Here is a 20542-nt window from a genome sequence, read left to right on the forward strand (position 1 = left end):
GATACCCACTCCTTCACCCATCCCGTACCGAGGCTCTCACAATTCCTCTTTTCTCCTCTCTCTTTCCACTTCATGTTATTATTTTCTATCTTTATCAGAGAATGAAAAACGTTTTAGAAATACTGAGAGGAATCACATCAGATGTGAGACACCACAAAATTATGCTCGAATCACTGATTTTAGAGTTGGAAGGGGCCTTATAGATCATTCATCCAGCCTGTCATTTTCCAGATGAGGATACTGTGACCCAGGAAGATCACACCACAGTTAGGGACAGAAGTCAGGACCTGTCACCTACTTCTTAGGTAGCTACCAGTAAGCCCTGACTCTGTGCCCAACACCCAGCTTGTGGCAACATCGCCCACAGTCCTCAAGACATGAGGTAGGTGCTAATACTTCTTCCATGTTAGAGATGGGGAAACTGATGCACAGGGAGGTTACATAATTTGGCCAAAGACACACAGATAATAAGTGGGAGAATCAAGACTCAAGTCTGTTTGTCTGATTACAGAGCCTTAGCTCTAACCACTACACCGAACTATCCTCACAATATTTCCATGAGCTACCCTTACATTTAGTTAGCACACACCCAAATAAATGAATAATACATTGTGAGTGGTGCTATTTCACAATAAATAAAATAAAGCATAGACTCTGCAATGGAAAGGCATGGGTTTGACACTTGGCCCTGTCATCGATTATCTAGGGAACTTTCAACAAGATCATTAAACTCTCTGAGAGTACTTCATTGGCCAAATAGGGGTCATAACAATGCCCGGTTCAAAAGGTTATGGTGGAAGTCAAATAAGATCATTCAGCCATTCCTCAGCTATACACAGAGCTCCCACTGTGTCAGGTGCTGTTAAAGTGCTGGGTACCCCACATCACTGCTCCTGAGCCCTGCCCCCAACCCAAACCCAAAGCAGCAAAACAGGTGCCTAGTGACAATGGAGGAGGGGAAGGGAGGAGACTGTAGGTATGCATTAGCTATGGAGGAAGAGGCTATCTCGGTCTGTCTTGCTTTTTCTCTCTCTGATTCTCCACGTCTCTGTTTTTCTGCATGTATGTGAAATATAAAGAGCCTTACAAAATGTAACTCATTATATTGGTTATTGGAGTGATTATACAGTACAAGAAGGTTTCCCTTTCTTTTTTTTTTTTAAAGATTTTATTTTTATTTATTCATGAGAGACAGAGAGAGAGAGAGGCAGAGGGAGAAGCAGGCTCCCAAGGAGCAGGGAGCCCGATGTGGGACTCGATCCCAGGACCCTGGGATCATGAGCCGAGCAGAAGGCAGACACTTAACCATCTGAGCCACCCAGGCGCCCGAAGGTTTCCCTTTCTTAAGAACCTTTTACCTAAACTCTCCACGGGGCATTTTCCCAATCCAGATGACCTCTTGAGTGAATCTGACCAAGCCAAGGTGTGTGTGTGTGTGTGTGTGTGTGTGTGTGAGAGAGAGAGAGAGAGAGATTACTGATTCCTCATATTTTATTGACTTTGACATTCTTTGAAAACTTCTACCCTATACTTTCTATGGAGATTTTCCCTGTAATTTACTTAAGAAAATGATGATCGTTAATGCTTGAGCCCTTACTGTGTTTCAGGCACTGTACCACCATGGCACGTGGAGTATTCTTAGACACAACTATTAGTAAAAGGAGTTGAACATCAAGTACTTCATTAGAAATGTAGACTCCTTACTCTAAGGAAGTTTGCATTGGAAAGTCAGATTCAACTCACTATGGCTTTTTTTCATCCATGCAATAATTCTTTATTGAGCACCTACCACGGACCAGGCACCATCCTGGGCACAGAATGTGCTCTCCCAGAGCTCACAGTCCCATGAGGGGAACAAACGTGTGAGTGAACTATGGTGAGAAAACTGGGACCATGCTATAATGGAGGTGAAGCGCTGTGGGTACCCAGAGAAAAATAGTGTGCTCTCTCATGGAAAATAAGGTGAGGTTCTCCAAGTGTTCTTTCAGAAAACAGAGCCCAGACAGGTAAGAGCTGAGTGTGTGTAGTTCTGTCTGCCTCTTCACCACTAACTTTCTGTGTAATCTTGGGCAAATCACCTGACTCTTCTAGCCCTTAGTGTCCCTATCTTTAAAGTAAGGTGAGGGACACAAAATAAGGCTAAGGAGACCCACCCTCACAGGGTTATGAGGATCAAACACTTCCACAGGAGTTAGAATCTAAAATCCACACACGTAAGGGGAAAAGAGTCGCGTAGGCAGAATTCATGCTGAGCTCCACACTAAGTCGTCGGCTTGCCTTTGGGAGTGAAAAATGCAGTGTGGAAAACAAACCACTTTTCTCTGAACCCTGGAATCTCACTCACTGTGGCCAATGAGTGCACACCCCAAAACAACCATGGGAGCACTTGAGTCTGCACCCCGCCCCGCAGTGTGTCTCCATCTCCACCATGCTCCCCACCCTTCTCATTGTGCCGAGGCCACCCTTGAACCCAAACCCAAGGCAGCAAAACAGGTGCCTGGTGACTGACAGAGGAGGAAAAGGAGCAGACTGTGGGTTTGCCTTTGCTATGGAAGGAGAGGTTGTCCCTGTCTCTCTTGCTTTCTCTCCCTCTGACTCTCCATATCTCCATTTCTCCACATCCTCTGCCCCCACATCTCCCCCGCCCCTGCACCCCCACTCTCTCCCCAGTTTTAGTCGTGAATTCCAGTAAGCTAAATGAACGGAAGGTGGCATGCACTCTACATTAAAATGCTTTGCATCAATAGGAAGTGTAGTACAAATGCCAGTGACTGTTAGTAGTTCAAGTTAGGGCCATTAAAAGACTCCCCATAATTTTCCAGAAAAGTATGTCTTATGCTGAGGCCCACAGGAATATATAATAGACTTAGGAAGAACGAAAAGCCAAGGGGACGGAGTCTTAAATCAGAGGCTGGGAGACACAGAAATCCTTAAGAAGTTCTGTGTGTCAGGTGAGAGGGTTTGAATGCCTACTTCTCTTTTAATTATCTGATGCTCACACCACCCTCCTTTGTTGCCTTCAGCTAGAGCTGATAAGGAAAGACACCAATAAATATCTTGGCGGTCTGAAGGGAGAAGCCATGTTTCATGGGACTCCCTGCTTCTACAGCTGTTGTTAAAATATTACTGCTAATTAGCTGGCTAGTTATATATAAACCCTTACAAAGGAGTATTTTTACACAATCATAAAATAAATTAAACTACCAAAAATTCACGCTGTTAATTAAAATAACCCCTGTAGGAGGGGGAAAAATCGCTACAAGGCTGAGGTAAACAGGAGGCAATTTCACAAGCACAAACTGATTAATTTTATTTCCCATTACATGTATTTGCTAATATCATCAAAATTAGAAAATAAAGCAATTTTGCCTTGATAGTAGTTCAAACAGAGGTGGTTCTAGCAGAGGAATGTAGCTAGTCAGATACCTTGGCCCTAAGGCAGGTCCCCTCTATCTGGAAAGGGTAAGCGGTTTCTCAGCAGAGACCCTTCTCAGGAGGGACACCCACGAGGCAGGTGAGAGAGAAAGGGACGTGTCCTAGTCCACGGGAGCGGCCTCCTGGAACTCTGGGACCATCAACTTGTCACACCACATCTCCCGTCCATCCAAAGATACGAACATTTGAAGACACAAGAGAAACTAGGATGCAGAGGGGTGATGGGAGGGTGTAGAAAATGTATAACCTGCCCCTAGTTCCAGGAATGGCCAAGACCGTTTCCTCCCAATTTGTTAACATGTTTGCATATTCTCTCGCTCAAGGATCCTGCCCCAGTGGAGCTGTACTTTCCTAAAGTTTGTGGATAATTCGTCTTGAAATCATGACCCAAGCCCTTTGTGGATCATTCTTTTACAACAGATCGCAAGGGGTTAATCAAAAAGCCTAGAAATTACTTTTGTAACAAAAAGTGCTATTTAGGAAAGAATGAACTCAACCTTCCAGTTCTTTGGCTCTTTGTCTGCCAGCCAAGTTAAATGACAGACTTTAATTCAGCTGGAGAACCCCTCCATATGCACAGCATTTTAATCTCCCCTGACCACCTGACTCCCAGTTGCTCAAAGCAAATAATCACCTGAAAATATATTCCTACGAAACCTAAATACACTCTTTTATATGCCTTTTGGTCAAGAAAAATCCTCAATTGCCTTGGACCCATAGTGAGTCTGGTTATTTTGTAGCACCTTTACGTGGGGTGTATTCATCCTTATACCCCTTAAAATTCATCTACAGGCTCCAGCCCTGTTTAGCACCTAGTTTTATGAGATGGCTCTTCACAAAGACTCACCGGCTTTGTCAATGGGACACCAAACATCTGGAAGAAGAGGCAAAACCTCAGGCCTAAATACAGATGTTTTATCTGTGCGACTCCAAACATCCAGATGTTTACGGGGGAGAAACAGCATTTTATAAATAATACTCTGCATTTGACAAAGAAAATGAACAGGTGCATGAGCAATCCAAAAGAGCAGATAAGATGGGAAATACTAATTGTCGCCTCTGTACGTGCTGGAATATTTCTCCACTGGAAAGTTGTCCTCCAAAGCCACATTTGTGTACAGATCAACGTTAACATTTGCCAGCATTTCCCCAGCTATCAGGGAAGCAATAGTCAGGGTCTCTGTGTCACGCGAGTCCTGTTGATTCTCTCTTCTGCACAGCGCCGGCCCATTCCTGCTGCCCCGGTGAAAGATCTTGCTCCTCATCTGGCCCACCGCACAGCCCTTCCATCAGAAGTTCTGGCTTGGGCTCTCCACCTCCCCACAGCAGCCCCGTGAGCCTCCTACAACTCCAGCTGCGGATCTCGATCTCGATCTCCCTCTCTATGTTTCCCTGATGCCTCATCGTCCGAGGGGCGCCCAGGACCACGGCAGAGTCTGCAGGGCTCTTGGCCAGCCAGCCACACCCAACCTGCAGCATGTCCTGAGGCTCCCCACTGACACATGGGCTCCAGCCTATGAAGGAGAACAGGCTGTGTTCTGGAACGTTCCCACCTATCTGTGTAGTTGCAGTTTCCCTACCTGGCAGACCAGCTTGGAAGACGCCCACTCTTACTTCATGAGGATTCAGATGTTACTGTCTGCATGAAGCCCACATACGGCCTCACCAGCCGGTTCAATGGCTCCAGCTTCAGGGCCCTCCTGGCCTTTATCTCATCATCTCAGTGCGTCCTCTCCATCCACGGATCTGATTCTGGTCTACATCTAACCACAACCAAGTCTGTCCATTTTGCCCCCTAAATAGCTCTTAAAATCCCTTCAATAGCCTTGATCTTAAGGAAAAGGCCAGAATCTATAGCTCCTGAAGCCCTGCCGGCCCCATCCATCTCGGCTTTCTGGACTCCAGGCCTGCTGGCCTCCATCACTCCCTGGGGCCCCATGTTTGCCCCATGCGGCAGCCCTTGCAAGCCCCCTGATTAGGGTGCTAACCCCTCCACTCCCCTTCCAACCTCAGGACCTTGTTAATGCACACTCCTCCTTCAACAGCTCAGAGAAAACCATCTGCTTGATGGAGAAATATTCCCCAGTCTCCTCTTTCCACCCAATTTGAGTGGTTTTCATGGTTACATACATAGAACCAAGCTCCTTTCCCTCACTGCACTTAGTGCAATCTTATATATTGATTAACATGAACTTTTGATTCATATCTTTCTCTTCTATTAGACCTCAAGCTCCATTGACAGCAAGGATGGTGTTCTTGCCCCATCGTATCTCCAGCTTCTATCGAAGTACCTGGTTCATCATAACTGCCCATAAGTGTTTGCTGAATGAATAAATGAATTATTTGCATCCATGCAACACATCACCATGACCACAACTTGCTCCTTAAGGGCAGAAGCTAGATTTTACCCATATTCAGGTCCTGGCACACAGGGCATCCTCAGGATGCACTTGTTGAAGGAATACTGACTGCAGATCCAGAGAGGCAGATTTCTGTGCCTCTAACAAGTAGAGTGGGCAGGTCAGCGTTGAAGCATCCTCATAACAATGAGCTCCCCATCTCTGGAATCATTCAAGGAGAGCACAGATGGAACATGTCAGGAACAGTCTAGAAACAATTCAACCAATGGACTCAACGATCTCTCCATCCTTTCCAAACCTCATGCTCTATGGTACAACTAGAAAGAGCTAGAAAGAGAAAGAGAGGTCTGCAGAACAAGAGTCAAACTGTAACACGCCCCAGAAAGGAGAGTTTCAGGACAAATGGGAAGAGGAGGTTCTTGCCAAAGTTTCTGTAATTGTTGGCAGGTAGCAGACTGGAGAGGCTCTGGAAAACATGCATGTGATGGCTGGAGGACAGATGTCAAAGGTTACTGTCTTAACTCCCTTTCTAACTACTTCTGTCTACTTCTTCCTTCTTAGCCTGGCCCTTCTTTCTAGATTTAGATACAGCTCAAAAGGGACTCAGACTTTGAAGACCCAGGCAGAAAACTGTGCTAGTCACATGGAATCATTTTGACTGTTTTCTCAGCTGTTTCCCAAGAAAACAGATTTAACATTTGTCACCCTCATTCCTGAATAAGGAAAGCGATTTCACTTTCTCCTCAAGCAAAAACCACAAGGTGGATTTGGCATTTGTGGAGTGCAGAGTAGGGGTTTGGATTAATGGTGCATCGAGGGTTTCTTTGTTTTTACAATCTTTCTGTATTTTCACATTCAAGAAGCTAAATGAGTTGCCCACGCCTCTTCATGGGGCTTCGTAATAGAATGATCCCACCAGGAAACTGTTCTCATCCACCCCCCTCAACACGTCTCTCCATTCTCCCAATTTCACGTCTCTGGCCATAATTAGTCACTTTCTGGAATATAAGAACAGCTGGGGCATAGAAGGAGAGGGGAAGAGGACAAAACACATGGCAAAAGGGGTTCACAGGATGGCCTTTTATGTCACGGCACGTCTACGTTGACAACCACAATATTTCGCTGATCAGTGTACGTAGTCGGATCATCAATTCTTAAGCATGTACCATATGCCATATTCTTTACACATATTAGTTTCACTGATTTTCAATTACCTTATTAGTTAAGTATTATTATCCTTACTTAACAGGACAAGAATTTAAAGCTTAAATAAGCTAAATATCTTTCCCAAAGTACACTGATTAGTGCCAGTTAGTGTTGGAGCCAGGATTCAAACCCAGCTTTTCTGCCTCCCCATCCAGATCTGACCACCACATCCGTACCTCCTCAGAGAGAGTCGCCGAGCTCTTTCATTAACGAAGACCTAGTTAGCTGTCACACTAGATCAACCAGGCACAGTTTTGCTCCTCAGGGGGCATTTGGGAAGTCCTGGCGACATTTCTGGTTGTCACAAATGGGGTGGGTGCTACTGGCATCTAGTGAATAGAGGCCCCGGGGGCTCCAAACATCCCATCATCACAGGACGACCGAACAACATAAAAAATGACCAGGTCTGCAATGTTCATGGTGCCAAAGGTGAGAAACTCTGCACTAAAGGCCGCCATTATGAGGTACAATGGGTTCTCTGCCACCAACGTGGTAGGTACAATGCGTCTCCGCCTTCTGTGTTAGAAAGGGGAACAGCCTATAACTTCCTGACACACAGTTACATGCTTAATGATGTCTGGAATCGGCCAATTCTAAGAATGAAAAAGAAAGGAGGAGGAGGGAACAGGAAAAAAAAAGAAGAAGAAGAAAAGGGAAAAGAAAAAAGAGAAGGAGAAAACTAACATTAGGAACCTCCACTGCAGTATTCAACAGCTGGATCACATTACATGGAAATCAAGCCCCGGTGACAGCACAACAGGCCGCTTTTGTGTCTTCATGAATAACGCAATGTGCTGGGTAAATGCTTTTCCCCATTTAGAAACAGGTAGTTAATGAGAATTGAAGTGATCAAATGCTGTGTACCCTAAGGTTACTTACATCACGGGCCTGGGTGGCCCGGAGCTCATAAATAAAGCATCGGAGCGTCTTATTTTAGTCCCGGTCAGATAAGCGAAGGCATCATGTGAACAGAGCCCACAGCGCGATATGACACTGAGCCTGCTAATTCCAGGACCTCTTGGAATGTGACATTTCGAGAGCAGTACACTGAGTTCATGCCCTGTGGAAGCTTCATGGCCCACCATGCCTTAATTTTCCATCATCTCCTTGATTCAGCTGCTGCGAGAGAAGGCTGTCACTGAGCTGGACTTTAAATTATGTCAAGCCCACTCCCTACTATGCAGAAGTTAATTTGAGGCACATTTGCAACTTATAACTCTGATTTACTCATTTGCTGGCACAAGGACCGCACACAGCTTGAGAGCCCGCCAGCCCGCCAGCCTGCGCAGACCCTTCCCTCGGAAAAGGTTGGGCCCAAGTTGCGACCGAGCTTGGTAGCTCAAAAAACAGCTGCTGGACAATGTCGGAATATGGAGTTGAATATAAGAAAAAAGATCTACTCTTTCCCTCAAAGTTTTACATATAATTATGTAATCATATCCCTATTCAGGTACTTTGACATAAATCGGGCTTAATTAAATTGTTGCTAATTTGTTGTTTTAATATTAGTTCCTGGTTTGTTTGCTGTTATCTACCCAACAAGGCCCGGGAGCTCTCACACATACACACACACACACACACACACACACACACACACATACACACACACTTATGCTCAGTCATACTAGTGTTGCTTTGAAAGTCATGAAAATGGTTTCTGTGAATAATTTCTCTATTTGACAGAATAGTGAAAGATTTCCAAGAGCACTTACTCATATGGGATACAAATGGTTGGATGAATAACTCTAATGTGATAATTTGCTGGTGTTATTGTCTCTTTTCTCACAGACTTCCTATAATCTGATAATATCAATCAAATAATATATTCTTTGCATGAAATAAATTCTCCTTACTACAAAAAAAAAAAAACTCCCATAATAAATATATTTCCCAGTGATCTGGATTTTACTCCTTCTCATCCAGATCCTGTGATCCCAAGAGAATGTCTTCAACAAACGTTTGTAAAACTTGAACTTGGGGTAAGACAGATGGTCTGAATTTCCTACAAGATTGTGTAACTAGTTGGTCCTTGACTAAAAACTACAACAAAGTCACCCATGAAACCATCTTCTGGAAAAAGGGACACTCTCCTATAATACTCATCTTCTCTCCCACTCCACCTGGGACCTCCTCAGGAGTCAAATCCTCTGCCTCTAACCTGTTTCTCAAAGTGGGGGCCTCAGAATGCCTGCTTGTTAGAAATAAAGATCCTTGCCAGGGTGCTCATTAGAAATGGAGATTCCTAGCTGCCATTCCAAACCAATGAGATCTGAATGTCTGAGGGAATCTGCACGTCTAACAATACCTTCTGGTGAAAGTGGTTTTCTGAGTCGTGAGGAATATGGATTGAGAGGGTAGAAGAGAGAAAGCAAAAACATACTATTACTCAAGTCTCCCTGGGACAAGGGATGCAAATGAGATCATTAACTCACTGCATTTGAAATAAACTAAAGTCAAAAATTTCACGCTAAAGATCATTAGTTGGCTAATGCCCTACATCCTCTCAACCTACAAAATAAATTCTGGTCCTCACAATGACTACCCTGAAGTTCTCCAAAAAGAAAAATTCAGTGATATCGTGTACACTAAGGCATGAAAAGAGACATAAGCATGTTTCCACGATATACTTTAGCATAAATTTTCAACCAAAAAGGTTTTAAAAAAAAAAGTTTTTCTAGATAAAACTCCACTAACCTACAAAATATTCTGATTCTTAAAGGTTTTGCTTAAAGGTTATTTGCTTATTTGCTTATTACCTCTTTGGTTTTCTATCCCTCCTTATCATCACTGTGATGACAGAGTAAAGTGACTTTAATTCAAAGTTCCAGATAAGGCTCAAAAGTAAAACGGTAACATAATGTACACCAAAGAGATCAGCTATACATTCAGAATTATACCTGAACCCCCCCTGGCACACAGAGGGACTGCCAACTCCAAACACCTTTGTTAACCTTATTCCAGGTAGTTGCCAGGATTGGTTGAGTAAGTGTATGCAGAGTGTTCATTTAGCACACTGTACTCATTCATTATTATTCTGTCCATGGCTGTGGTCATGTGAATGGACTCACGGGGCCTGTTGCACCTACCAAAGACTTCTGCCAGCCCACAGATGAAGGGGTTTGGGGACACAGACTAGAATTCAACCATTCCCACCAACTAAAACATACGCACTTATGGGGGAAGAACCGTGGCTTCTGTTTCTATATACCCCCCCGCCATTTCACCTAACATCTGGTTGGGCATCTAGCTAGCCGCTGAAAGATACACGTGGCATGCCAAGAACCATGTCCTGAGGGTTAGATCCAACCTTGGTCTATGACTACAAAGGCCAAAAAAAAGCACATTTTGAACCCTCCATTTCCCACACAGCACCATGGATTTCTTACCCAAACACTCAGAAATAAGATGGCAGCCTCGCCATACGTGGAGAGAAAGTGAATCATCAGCAAGCTCTTTGTAAATTCAGATCCTTTTACTTCGTAACCACAAAGAAGGAGAGTGTCCCATCCTCACCCAGGAACCATGACACCTCTGCCTGGAACCCAGCTGTATTCGAAATTTACCGTGTGGCCTTGGGCAGTTTATTTAACCTCGAAGTGTCTTAATTTCTTCAGCTGGAAAATGAAGACGCTATCTACAGCACGGGGCACAGCGTTCCAAGGTTAATGCGTGAGGCTGATACCAAAATGCAACATTGTGGGGGGGGGAATGTCTCATTCGGGGGAGGAAGTCAGGCACGGCCGTGCCCTTCTGGGTGGTTGTAACATATGCAGGATTGCAAAACTGGGCCCTAAGATCAGTAGCACACGTGAGGAGTGCAAAAAGCCATTCGCCATACACCACCTGGAGCCTTTTATTGTTATTGCCAAGAGGAGTTGATAAAGCAAACAAAGCAAAGGGTTGGGAGTCGTAATTTATCAAACATATTGATACAGATCTGATATTGACAGGAAACGGGCTACTTTTAGATTCAGATCAATAAATCCATCTCATAATACAGTACAATCCCAACACTTCACCCCCAAATCCATCCATCCAGATATTAGAAATCCATCCTGCTTTGCCTGCAGTCTGTCAAATGTCACCACGGAGCGCTGAAGCCACCCTGCCAAGTCTATATCCTGAACTAAATCCCAATGGAAACTTCCCAGATATAAATAACCACTATGAACATACAGGGAAGAAAAATAGCTATGAAGTTTCACTCTTACTTTTTTTTTTCCTTTTAGCCTGTGACAAGTAAAAATCATAGAGTTACTCACTCTCCAAAAACAATCTAAAGCCAGAAGGTTTAACCAATTCAATTTTCTAGTCACTGTGACAACTATTTTCAGCTGTGAAACAGCGTTTGGGGCACGTCTACGGGCCTAATCCCGTGGCGCTTTCACGGGCAGCCCCTGCTGGAAACTCTGACCGCAGCTTCTGTTCCTGGACTCACTGTGGGCGGTGGCATTTGATGACACCCAGGGTCTCATGGCACGAAGACAGATTCTTTATTTACAGTCAGAGAGGGAGAAAGCTTCCCTTCTACTTGCGGCTGAGATCCTAGGGAACCGGCTAAGAGGAAATTCTAGTTTAACAGGAGGTGGGGAAACCCACCCAACGTTTGCAGGGCCGGGGAGAGAAGCATAAAGAAAACAGAAACCTGAGCTCGGACACTGGAGTATCCGGACTGAAACATGCAGAGCCGAGAGTGTGCAGTCTTAGCTCAACCGTCTCACCTTCCCGAGCCTCGATTTCCCCACTGTCAGGTAAAGTTGGCTGTTGTAAGAATCAAATGCCCCTAGCACAACACCTATCACAGTCAGGGCTCAGTAACTATTTGCAGAAACATAATCTCAAACAAGAAATGCTGAATTCTTGACATCACTCATTAACCAATGGGCAACGTGTATTTATGAATGCATACCATCTGCCAAGCACTAAATGGTGGGAATCGAGAGGCAAGAGGAATGGAGATGATGCTTGTTCTTATTATAAGACAGAGCAAATGCACAGGAATGGATTAGGAAACCAGTCATTTCTAGACAGGAGACCCAGATCTGGAGCCCGAGGGGCAGGCATCCACACCAGGTTTGAAGGACTGCGGAGTTATCCAAAATTTCTTGCCCAGAGGTGGCTGGTTAGATTCTGGTCTCCTGCACTTTAGAGACTATCGCTTGGGCTCGCCTGCCCAGGGAATGCAAACTCACTTTAATATTAGCCTCAAACAGGTTGTTAGGAAGGTAAATCTGCTGCACACATAAAAGCCTAAGCGTGGATTGGTTTAGGATTATCTGGGCTTTTAGATTTTTCTGACCACAACCAAAGGAGAGATTCAGGGGCAGATGCAACTGCCATCCTGGAAAGCTGAAGACAGATTAAAATGCCAGGTAGAATATTAAACTCTGTCTCCTATTGAATTGCATCAGGCATTTGCATCCATGGGGCATGGCCTCTTTGAAATCTGTCCTCATGCACAATAGAAAGAAGGAGAAGAGGAAGAGGTGGTGGAGGAGAGAAGAAAAGAAGGTAGAGGAAGGACAGGAGACAGGGGGAAGGCGGGGGAGAAACTGAAAACTTCCAAAATAGCCGCGAGCCCAGGCTGGCCCCACCACAGACCCTCAGGGGCAAGGGGGAGTTTTCCCCTCCCCTCCCCAAAGGAACTGCAGGAAATGGGAGTGAACTTGGCAAGCTACACTTCCCTTCCCCTGGCTCCCCACCTGAGGGGAAGCCTACCTGCTTCTTCCCTAGAGCTTGAAGGTTTTCTTGTGTGTTCCATAGCAATGATTGGGAGGCCAGGGTCCCCCATGGTGGCTCCAATCTCTCCTTGCCCCAGAATTCCCCAGGCCAAAATCACCTGGGGACCACCTACAGGACTGTTATCATATTAGATGCTGCCCCTACTATTATTCCTTTTATGTGACTCATTTAAATCAAGGTAGTTTTTTAAATTTTTACTATTGTTCTAGGCAATAATATCTGTAAAAGCATGGTTTTTACTGTGTTAGTTGTATTTTCCTAATACACATTAACTAAATAGTTATTATTACAATAGCATAGTGGTTAGAAGTACAGGTGCTGACTGTTTGAATCCAGGTTCTGCCACTTCCAGCCATGAGACCTTGGACAAGTCCATTAACCTCTCTGTGCCTCAGGTTCATGGTCTGTTAAATAATAACACCTTCTTCATAGAGTCGCTGTAAGGATTAAGTTAGTTAATATTTGTAAAATATGTGTACCATCTAGAACCTTCTACACGAACGACACTTTTGGGAACGCTGAAGGCATGGAAGCGTACACCATCTGTTACCTCGAGGTGGGCTTACACACTTCCTCTTCTTTGGAACGCTCTATTGCTCCCCCTCCTCCCTCCATCCAAAAACCAGAAAGAAAACCAATAGACACACACTCTCTCATTCCTCTTGAAAGCCGACCTGTCGTAAGGTCCATCTTAAATGGCTATAATAGTCATTACAACCACTTATTGAGCATCTATTATTCTGCAGGCCCTGTGCTCAGTACTTTGAGCACAACTGTCTAATTTCATCTTCATTCTTCCTCTACGAGGAAGACCCAGTTTTAAAGAGATGAGGTGATTTTCCTAAGATCCTACAACCAGTAGGTAGGTGAGTTGGGATTCAAACCCAGGTCCACCCGCCTCCCAGCCTACACATACCCCGCTGAGCCATGAGGCCCCACCCCCAGAGCCCCTCTTCCAGGCCCCATCTCAGCACCCAGCCAGACTGAGCTTTCTTTCCCTTCACTGACCTCCTCCACTGGACTTAGGCACCACTTTATAATATAATTACTTACCTGTTTGTCTTTCCCCCTCTATTATTCAGGGTAATCTTTTCTATTTTAAGCATTGGGGAGGAAATCATTCTAAAATGTCCCTAAATTTGAAAAGGGGTTATGTTATCCTGAGCTGAGATTAAGAACATTTTCCCTACAATTCCAGTCATCTTTATCAACACCAAATATTATCATGTTCTTTGATATAAGTGTGACTTTAGGGCAATTTTTCTCTGCATGTTATGGCGTGTCTTTCTCGGGAGCTACTGAATCAGAATCTCAGGGTTAAGGACCAGGACTCACTCAAGTTTCAGAACGACTGCCTTAGGCAATGGCTGGGCATTTGACCCTGCTTCAAACTTCTAGGCACTGAACTGTGTTTTAGTTCTTGTGTCTGTTTTTCATGGTGTTCCTGACCTCTCCCACCCTGCAAGCTGACAGCTATCATTCCTTACTGCCAACCAACAACATTGCATAAATTTCTCCTGTTTTATCTTCTAGCCCCCAATGCTGTGGTTCCCAAACTCTTTGTGTTTAGCTCTAGAACACATTCCTGAAAACTGGTTTCTAGGCAGATGCCAATAAAAAGCATACAATCTCAGAGCCATCCCAACGGAACATGACTGACTGAGGCCCCGTCCCAGATTCCTAGGCTTCATGGAGAACATTTTCAAAACCACTGAAATAATGCAACCTTCTGGCAGATCTTGCCACAGTTTCAGAGACAGATACCTTACCTTTTATAAACATTCAAGATTATCAGAAAGGGATTTTTTTTTCCATGAGAATTTGTCAGTGTAGTCCAAAGTCAAGTGTATATTCCTTTTTATTTGAGAGGATATCACCAGATTTACAAATAACCTCTATATTATATTTGCAAAGTCACCCCTTACAGTGAATATTCTTAACGTGGAAAAGGATGGTCTCATTTTATTAGTAATTGGACTACCATCTACTTTTGAAAGGCTCTCAGAAAAATAATGGTCAAGGGAATTTGCCTTTTCAAAAAAATATCTCTTCTGTGAAAGAGAATGTCAGAGCATCCAGAAAAACTTCCTAACCTTTAAAATTTTAGGTATCTTATATTGGCCATGTTCTAAATATGTTAGTCTATTAATAGCCTAAAAATTAATTTCAAGCCACTAGTTTTTAAACTTGAAAAAAAATTAAGCCAAGTTTTCTTGCTGCTCTTTTCGGCTTTTTCCTCCAAAATTTATAATTTTGAGGTGCAGAATTTAGGAAGTAAATCTAACACATGTGCACTGGAGGTGGGAGGGAGGATGTTGTTTGGATTTCTCTGCTAAATTAGGACAAGGTTCCAAGTCATGTCTATGGAGAGAGATAAGCAATGTGACTGAATATTGATGATTAATTCATGTAAGTACAAAAGTATGCAGAGTGTTCCTTATAGTAACTTTCAACTTTTTTTGTAGCTCTGAAATTTTTCAAAATAAAATTTGGGGGAAATGTTCAAAAGCATGTACAGATAAAGCACAGTCGTACACGTAAGACTAATGTAGTCAACAGGCCTGGACTAGGGTGAAGAAAGTAAGGCATCTGAGGTGCAAAATTTAAGGAAGTACCTGTAGGAACCCTGAGAGTGAGTCCTCCTCGGCACTGGCACAACTCTGAGAACAAGTGCCTCCTTAAGTTTCACACCCTAGGTGTCTTCCTTGTTTTACCTTGCGTTGGCCCTAATATTTTCACCTGCTTTCTCAAATTCACCTGCTTTCTCAAAGTGACTTGTAGCAGTCCTAGGAAGAAAAGCTTCCAGTCAATTTCATCCATGCATTCCTTCACTCCTTTGCCCTCCAAACATGTATTGAGTCCCAGCTACTGGCTCCGTGACTACTCAGCTAGGAACCCACTCTGCTAGTGGCACTCAGCCTCACCTTACTCTTCACCCATTGTTACTTAGAAAGATCTAGAGGGCACCAGGGACACTCTCCGCGAAATGAGCCTCAACTCCCACCGCCTGGGCAGGCAAGTCAGACTTTGGGGGACTTCCTGCTTAATTTCACCTTGTCTAAATATAACCAACTAAAAATAACCTGAAAGCAAAATGTCTCAGAACCGCCAGAGAAGCAGCAGAAGGCTGCAGGGGACGTGATGTGAAAGAATGACCTCAGCCTCCCTAAAACGCTGCGATGCTCTCCAACATCAGCAAGTTGTATATTGTGATGAGAAAACAAAGTTTCCAACTATTGAAATTCCATAGTGTATTTAATTATGCAATTATCTTATGTATTAACAAGTGCTAGGGCTCAGCAGCAATTGCTGAGATTTTTGCAGTGGGGAAGTACAGAATTTATTCTTTCCCGCAGCTGATGACTTCTCATGAGTCAGTCCATCTTTCTGGGATTTTGGAAATGGTCCTCCTTCTGAACCGCTTCATTCAGAAACCCAGCGCAAATCACACCCCACTTTTGCCACTCCAACTTTGAAGCATGACCCCACTGCAGACTGAGCATATTTCAAGGGAAAATGTCTGCAAATTCACATCCCTTTTGTTTTCATTAATCACTTCAGGCTCTTTCCTCTCTTGAAATTCAAATAAATATAATGTAAATATAAATAAAAAAGCACTTGTACAAATTACGTATTTTCAGTGATGCGAACACAAATACATTCTTGTTCATTTGCTTAATAGGGACTTGTCCCAAAGGATTCATGTATCAGGCTGCAAAAGCCAGAGTATTTCATCAAAACATCTAAGATAGGTATGCTGTGATAGTATCATGCACTTCTATTTGCCACAGGTACCCCAGAAAATATGAAATGTAATCATGCAAAAGTAAACATGCCATACATTCTCTATTCATCTCTTCTACGCCAAAATAGGCTATCACACTTCCAAGTTTACAGGGACAAAAAGTGAATCAAATTTCTTGTTTCTGAAAGCATTACAGGTAATGTCTTTTCACTTAGGGCTTTTCATCCCCGAATCACCAGGCTCTTTACAAATAAGACGTAATTAATCCATACAGTCGGCTACATCCCTGCCCATTGGGAAACCTCCTTGCTGATAATCACTCACGGAGAAGCCATACCTGCATTTTCTCAAGCTAAATTTGGTCCAGGCTATTAGGAATGATGTTTCATTTACTTGAGCATGACCAAGAGGCACAGTCATAGGTAGGAAAACCTATTCTCCCAAATAAGTAATAGTTAAGAACACAAACTCTCAACCCATCGATTCTAACCTGGGGTTTGAATCCCATTTACTACTTTTTAGCTATGAGGTGATGGAGCAAATCCCTTCTGTGTGTCAGTTTTCGTAATGGTAAAATTGGGATGAAAATAGGACCTATCCATAAGTTTATGGGGGGAATGAAAGGAGTCAATGCATGTAATTCATTAATAGCATTAATTGTTATCATCTTGTCCCACCTGATACCTTTCAAAGCCATTTCACAACAATGACTTCATTGGGGTCTCCATCTTCCTGTGAAGTAATGGAAGCAGATGCTCTTATCCCCATTCAATAGGTAAAGGAAGTAAGATTCAAAGACGGTTACTGAAGGTCAGACTAGAACCCCTGGAACCTAGTCTAGTATTCTGCTTTGTCTTTATATCCGGAACAAACTATGACCCAGAGGGGTCCCTGCTTATTTTGGGGCGGGGGGATGGGGTCTGATTTCAAACAAGGCCTGGGAAGCATCTTGTTGCCAAGGCTTGTCTTGCATAGCAAAAAAAGACCCAGATCAGCAGAAAACACGTCAACAAGACTGCCTTAATCATGATTTCTGCTAACTACAAAATGTAAGTTAATTTCATGCCTTGCATTCACAGACAAAAAGGTTCAGAGCTGTTTAAATTCTCTTCAGCCCAATGACAGTTAGTAAACAGGAGGCTTCCTGTTCTAATGCTTGAAATCACCCTTCATATCTCAATATATTATTTATGCACTCAGCTTAAAATAAACAGCAACTCTGAAGTAGGTGAGTGGGCTCATCTAGTACGAACTTTTTTTTTCCACTCTGACAGTTACTTTAAAACATCGGTAAACAACCTTAATTCACTTCTAACGAATTAGTAGGTGACTGCTGTGTCTCCAGGAGGCAAGTAGATTGTATTATTAACCAAAACAACTTTCTCCCTGTCAATCATCTGCACCTCACAGAGGGATGTGGGCTTTGCTGTCTCATTACTCAAACCAAACCATGGGCACATTCAGGCAATTTCTTCGAGGTCATTCTCTTCTGTACCTTTGATTAGATCTCTTGACTCTGGGATGCAGAATGGGGCCTGGAGAAGGTAGATTCTCAGTGCTGCTTATTAAGAAAGATATAGAAAAATGAGAGCCTTTCCAGAGGGGTAAAGAGTTGGGAAGTCATGGTATGCGAGGTCCAGTTGTTGAAGGAATGGAACCTAGCAAAGAGGCCAATTTTGGGGGGACCCTGATAGTGCCACCAAATACTTGAAAGAGTGTCACTCTGGAGGAGAAAGTCTTATTCCTTGTAGATGCAGATAATAAAATTAGGACCCAAGGGTGGAAGATACATGAGGGTAGGTCTGGGTTCAACTCAAGAAAGAATCCTGTAACTGAAAAGAGTTGCCTCTTGAGGTAGTAAATCTGCCCCTAGAGGTTCTGGGGCACCCATCAATGGAATCTTTAGAGCTGGCCAAGAAAAGGCACCAGATGAGATGTGTAAGGACCCTTCCAGACATAAGATCCCACAACCCCATGAATCTCAGTAAAACAGGCTTCAGTAAGCAGTCACAACCATTTTTAAACTCTCTATGTGAGGAGTATTTAAGGCATGACAGCTATTCTTAAAAAAAAAAAAAAAAAGAAGAAAGAAAAATACCATGGATTAAGCACTGGGCATGTCCCTGGCCAGTCTACTCTCGCACAACGCCAGGGCATTGGCTGACCTAGCAAAATAAAAAGATGTACCATTCAGTGGGGAAAATCAGATGAGGCAGTTGCTTCAGTATTGTACCATTTCTGCCTGCCCTTTGGCTTTGTGGCTTGCAACCCTTGACCATTCCATGGACAGGAGGCCACTCCCAAGTCACCTGGGCTGTCACGTGATCCAGAAGAGGCGCTCCACACTTCACTCACCTTGCTAGTTGGCCTGCTTCCTTTATCCCAAGTCTGGAAACACAACACTTCGCAACTTATCTAAGGGACATCTAACTTAGTTTTATCGTTAACAAAACATCGCTCACCTCAGTGAAACATTCAGTCTCTCCCCGAAACCAATCATTTCTTTGCTACACGCACTGACTGCTCAAAACACAGAGTTAAATGCAAATTTAAAAAAAAAAAAAAACAGAAAAGAAAGAAAACAAAGAAGAAAAGGAGAAAGGTGGTGAAAGAGAAATAAAGATACCTTGCGCTCATATCCAGAGTTTATATCAACATGTTTACACAATTTGCAGACATGTATTCTTCCAAACTGTCTGGAAAACATTGCCAAAATATTTTGGGGAAGTGAGTCAGGCTTTTCTACATCCAACATATTGACAAAACATTTGAGACTAGTTCAGAAATATTAAATTCCTCAAAGGAAGTCAGATTATCAATCTTTGGGTGTGAAACTTGGTGTTACTGATTTCCTAATATGGCAAGAGCAGACATCTGGTATTTGCACTTTGGAGTAATAGAACATAACATGACAATAATGTGTTATACTTACAAAGTACCCTTCATCCATGGGGCTCCAATTTTACCAATATTAGTTCACTGATTTTCGCAAAAAACCTGAAAGGCAGAGGGTAAGTTTGTGTTACCCCCACTTTGCAGATGGGGATATTGAAATGCAATAGGCGAATAAATTATTGGTCCATTATAATGAGAGAATTCAGTAATGGAGGACAAGAATTACAATTTTCTCCTTCACCATCCCAATACAACTTGACCACCCATCTTCCCCTTTGGGGACTGTTCTTTCCCATGTAATTTCCACCACAATCTCAATGTATTAAACACATTTTTGCCCACAAAGTACAGTGCTGAATGTAACCCTTGGTCTTATAAGCCCAGACACCAATATTCCTTTGATAACGGAGGAAAGGTTCGAAAAACTTCCCATATCCAGTTTAAAACATGGAAAAAAAAATTTAGATTGACAAAATACAACCATCCAACTAAAATTTGGCCTGAAAATAATGTTACTACTGTTCAGTTTGTTACATACTTATGTTCACATGTCAGCATATGGACTTGTCTTTAAAAATGATTCCAAGGAAGTCAGAATGCTTCTGAAGTAATCTCGCCAACAGCATTTTTAGAAGGGTGTATTTTTAACAACCCTTTCTAGGACACCCCATCCTTTCTACCACTCTCTGGCCATTTATTCACGCACTGAACAAATAATCGATATTTAGTGCGTTCTTACTATGTTTAAGTTTAGCACTGCATGTGGTTTCTTGGAGGACACAAATATGTGTATCACACAGGTCCTACCATCAAGAAACTTACAATTTTATGGTGTACTGATTTTAGTACAGTGACAATCACTCTGTTCTAAAACTCTCCAGAAAGATCTGACAGTTTCTGGACACTCTTGGTGAGTCATAGACACCAATCCCAGAAGGAATGGCTCCTTCGGGGAATATTCTCAAAAAAGATGAGTCTGGATTCTGTTTATGAGCCATACTATTTGGGACTACAGAAATGCTAAAAGATATATCTTCTTCAAATGTCTGACCCAGAGTCTTCCCAAAGCCCATGATTTGAGGGTCGTGGTGTCTCACGGTCTTCACCTCTGCAGCCACACTGACCTCAAATACCCAAGCACATTCACACCTCAGGACCT

The 20542-nt window shown here is 43.2% G+C and overlaps 1 protein-coding gene across 5 annotated transcripts in view; it reads right to left on the bottom strand.

Moving 5' to 3' along the window:
• Nucleotides 1-20542, bottom strand: part of PPARGC1A (PPARG coactivator 1 alpha) — a 643921-nt gene that overhangs the window by 435695 nt on the left and 187684 nt on the right. For 3 of the 5 annotated variants that reach the window (XM_078068454.1, XM_078068451.1, XM_078068453.1), the window contains one exon: nt 19421-19485. The exons of the other annotated variants lie outside the window; for them this stretch is intronic. In XM_078068454.1, the coding sequence (XP_077924580.1) occupies nt 19421-19438 (18 nt within the window). In that variant the 5' untranslated portion in view covers nt 19439-19485. Of the gene's footprint in view, nt 1-19420; nt 19486-20542 lie in introns of those variants that run through there. 5 annotated transcript variants of the gene reach the window in all.

This window comes from Halichoerus grypus, chromosome 3 (assembly GCF_964656455.1).
Source record: "Halichoerus grypus chromosome 3, mHalGry1.hap1.1, whole genome shotgun sequence".
In the NCBI taxonomy this organism is placed as follows: domain Eukaryota; kingdom Metazoa; phylum Chordata; class Mammalia; order Carnivora; family Phocidae; genus Halichoerus; species Halichoerus grypus.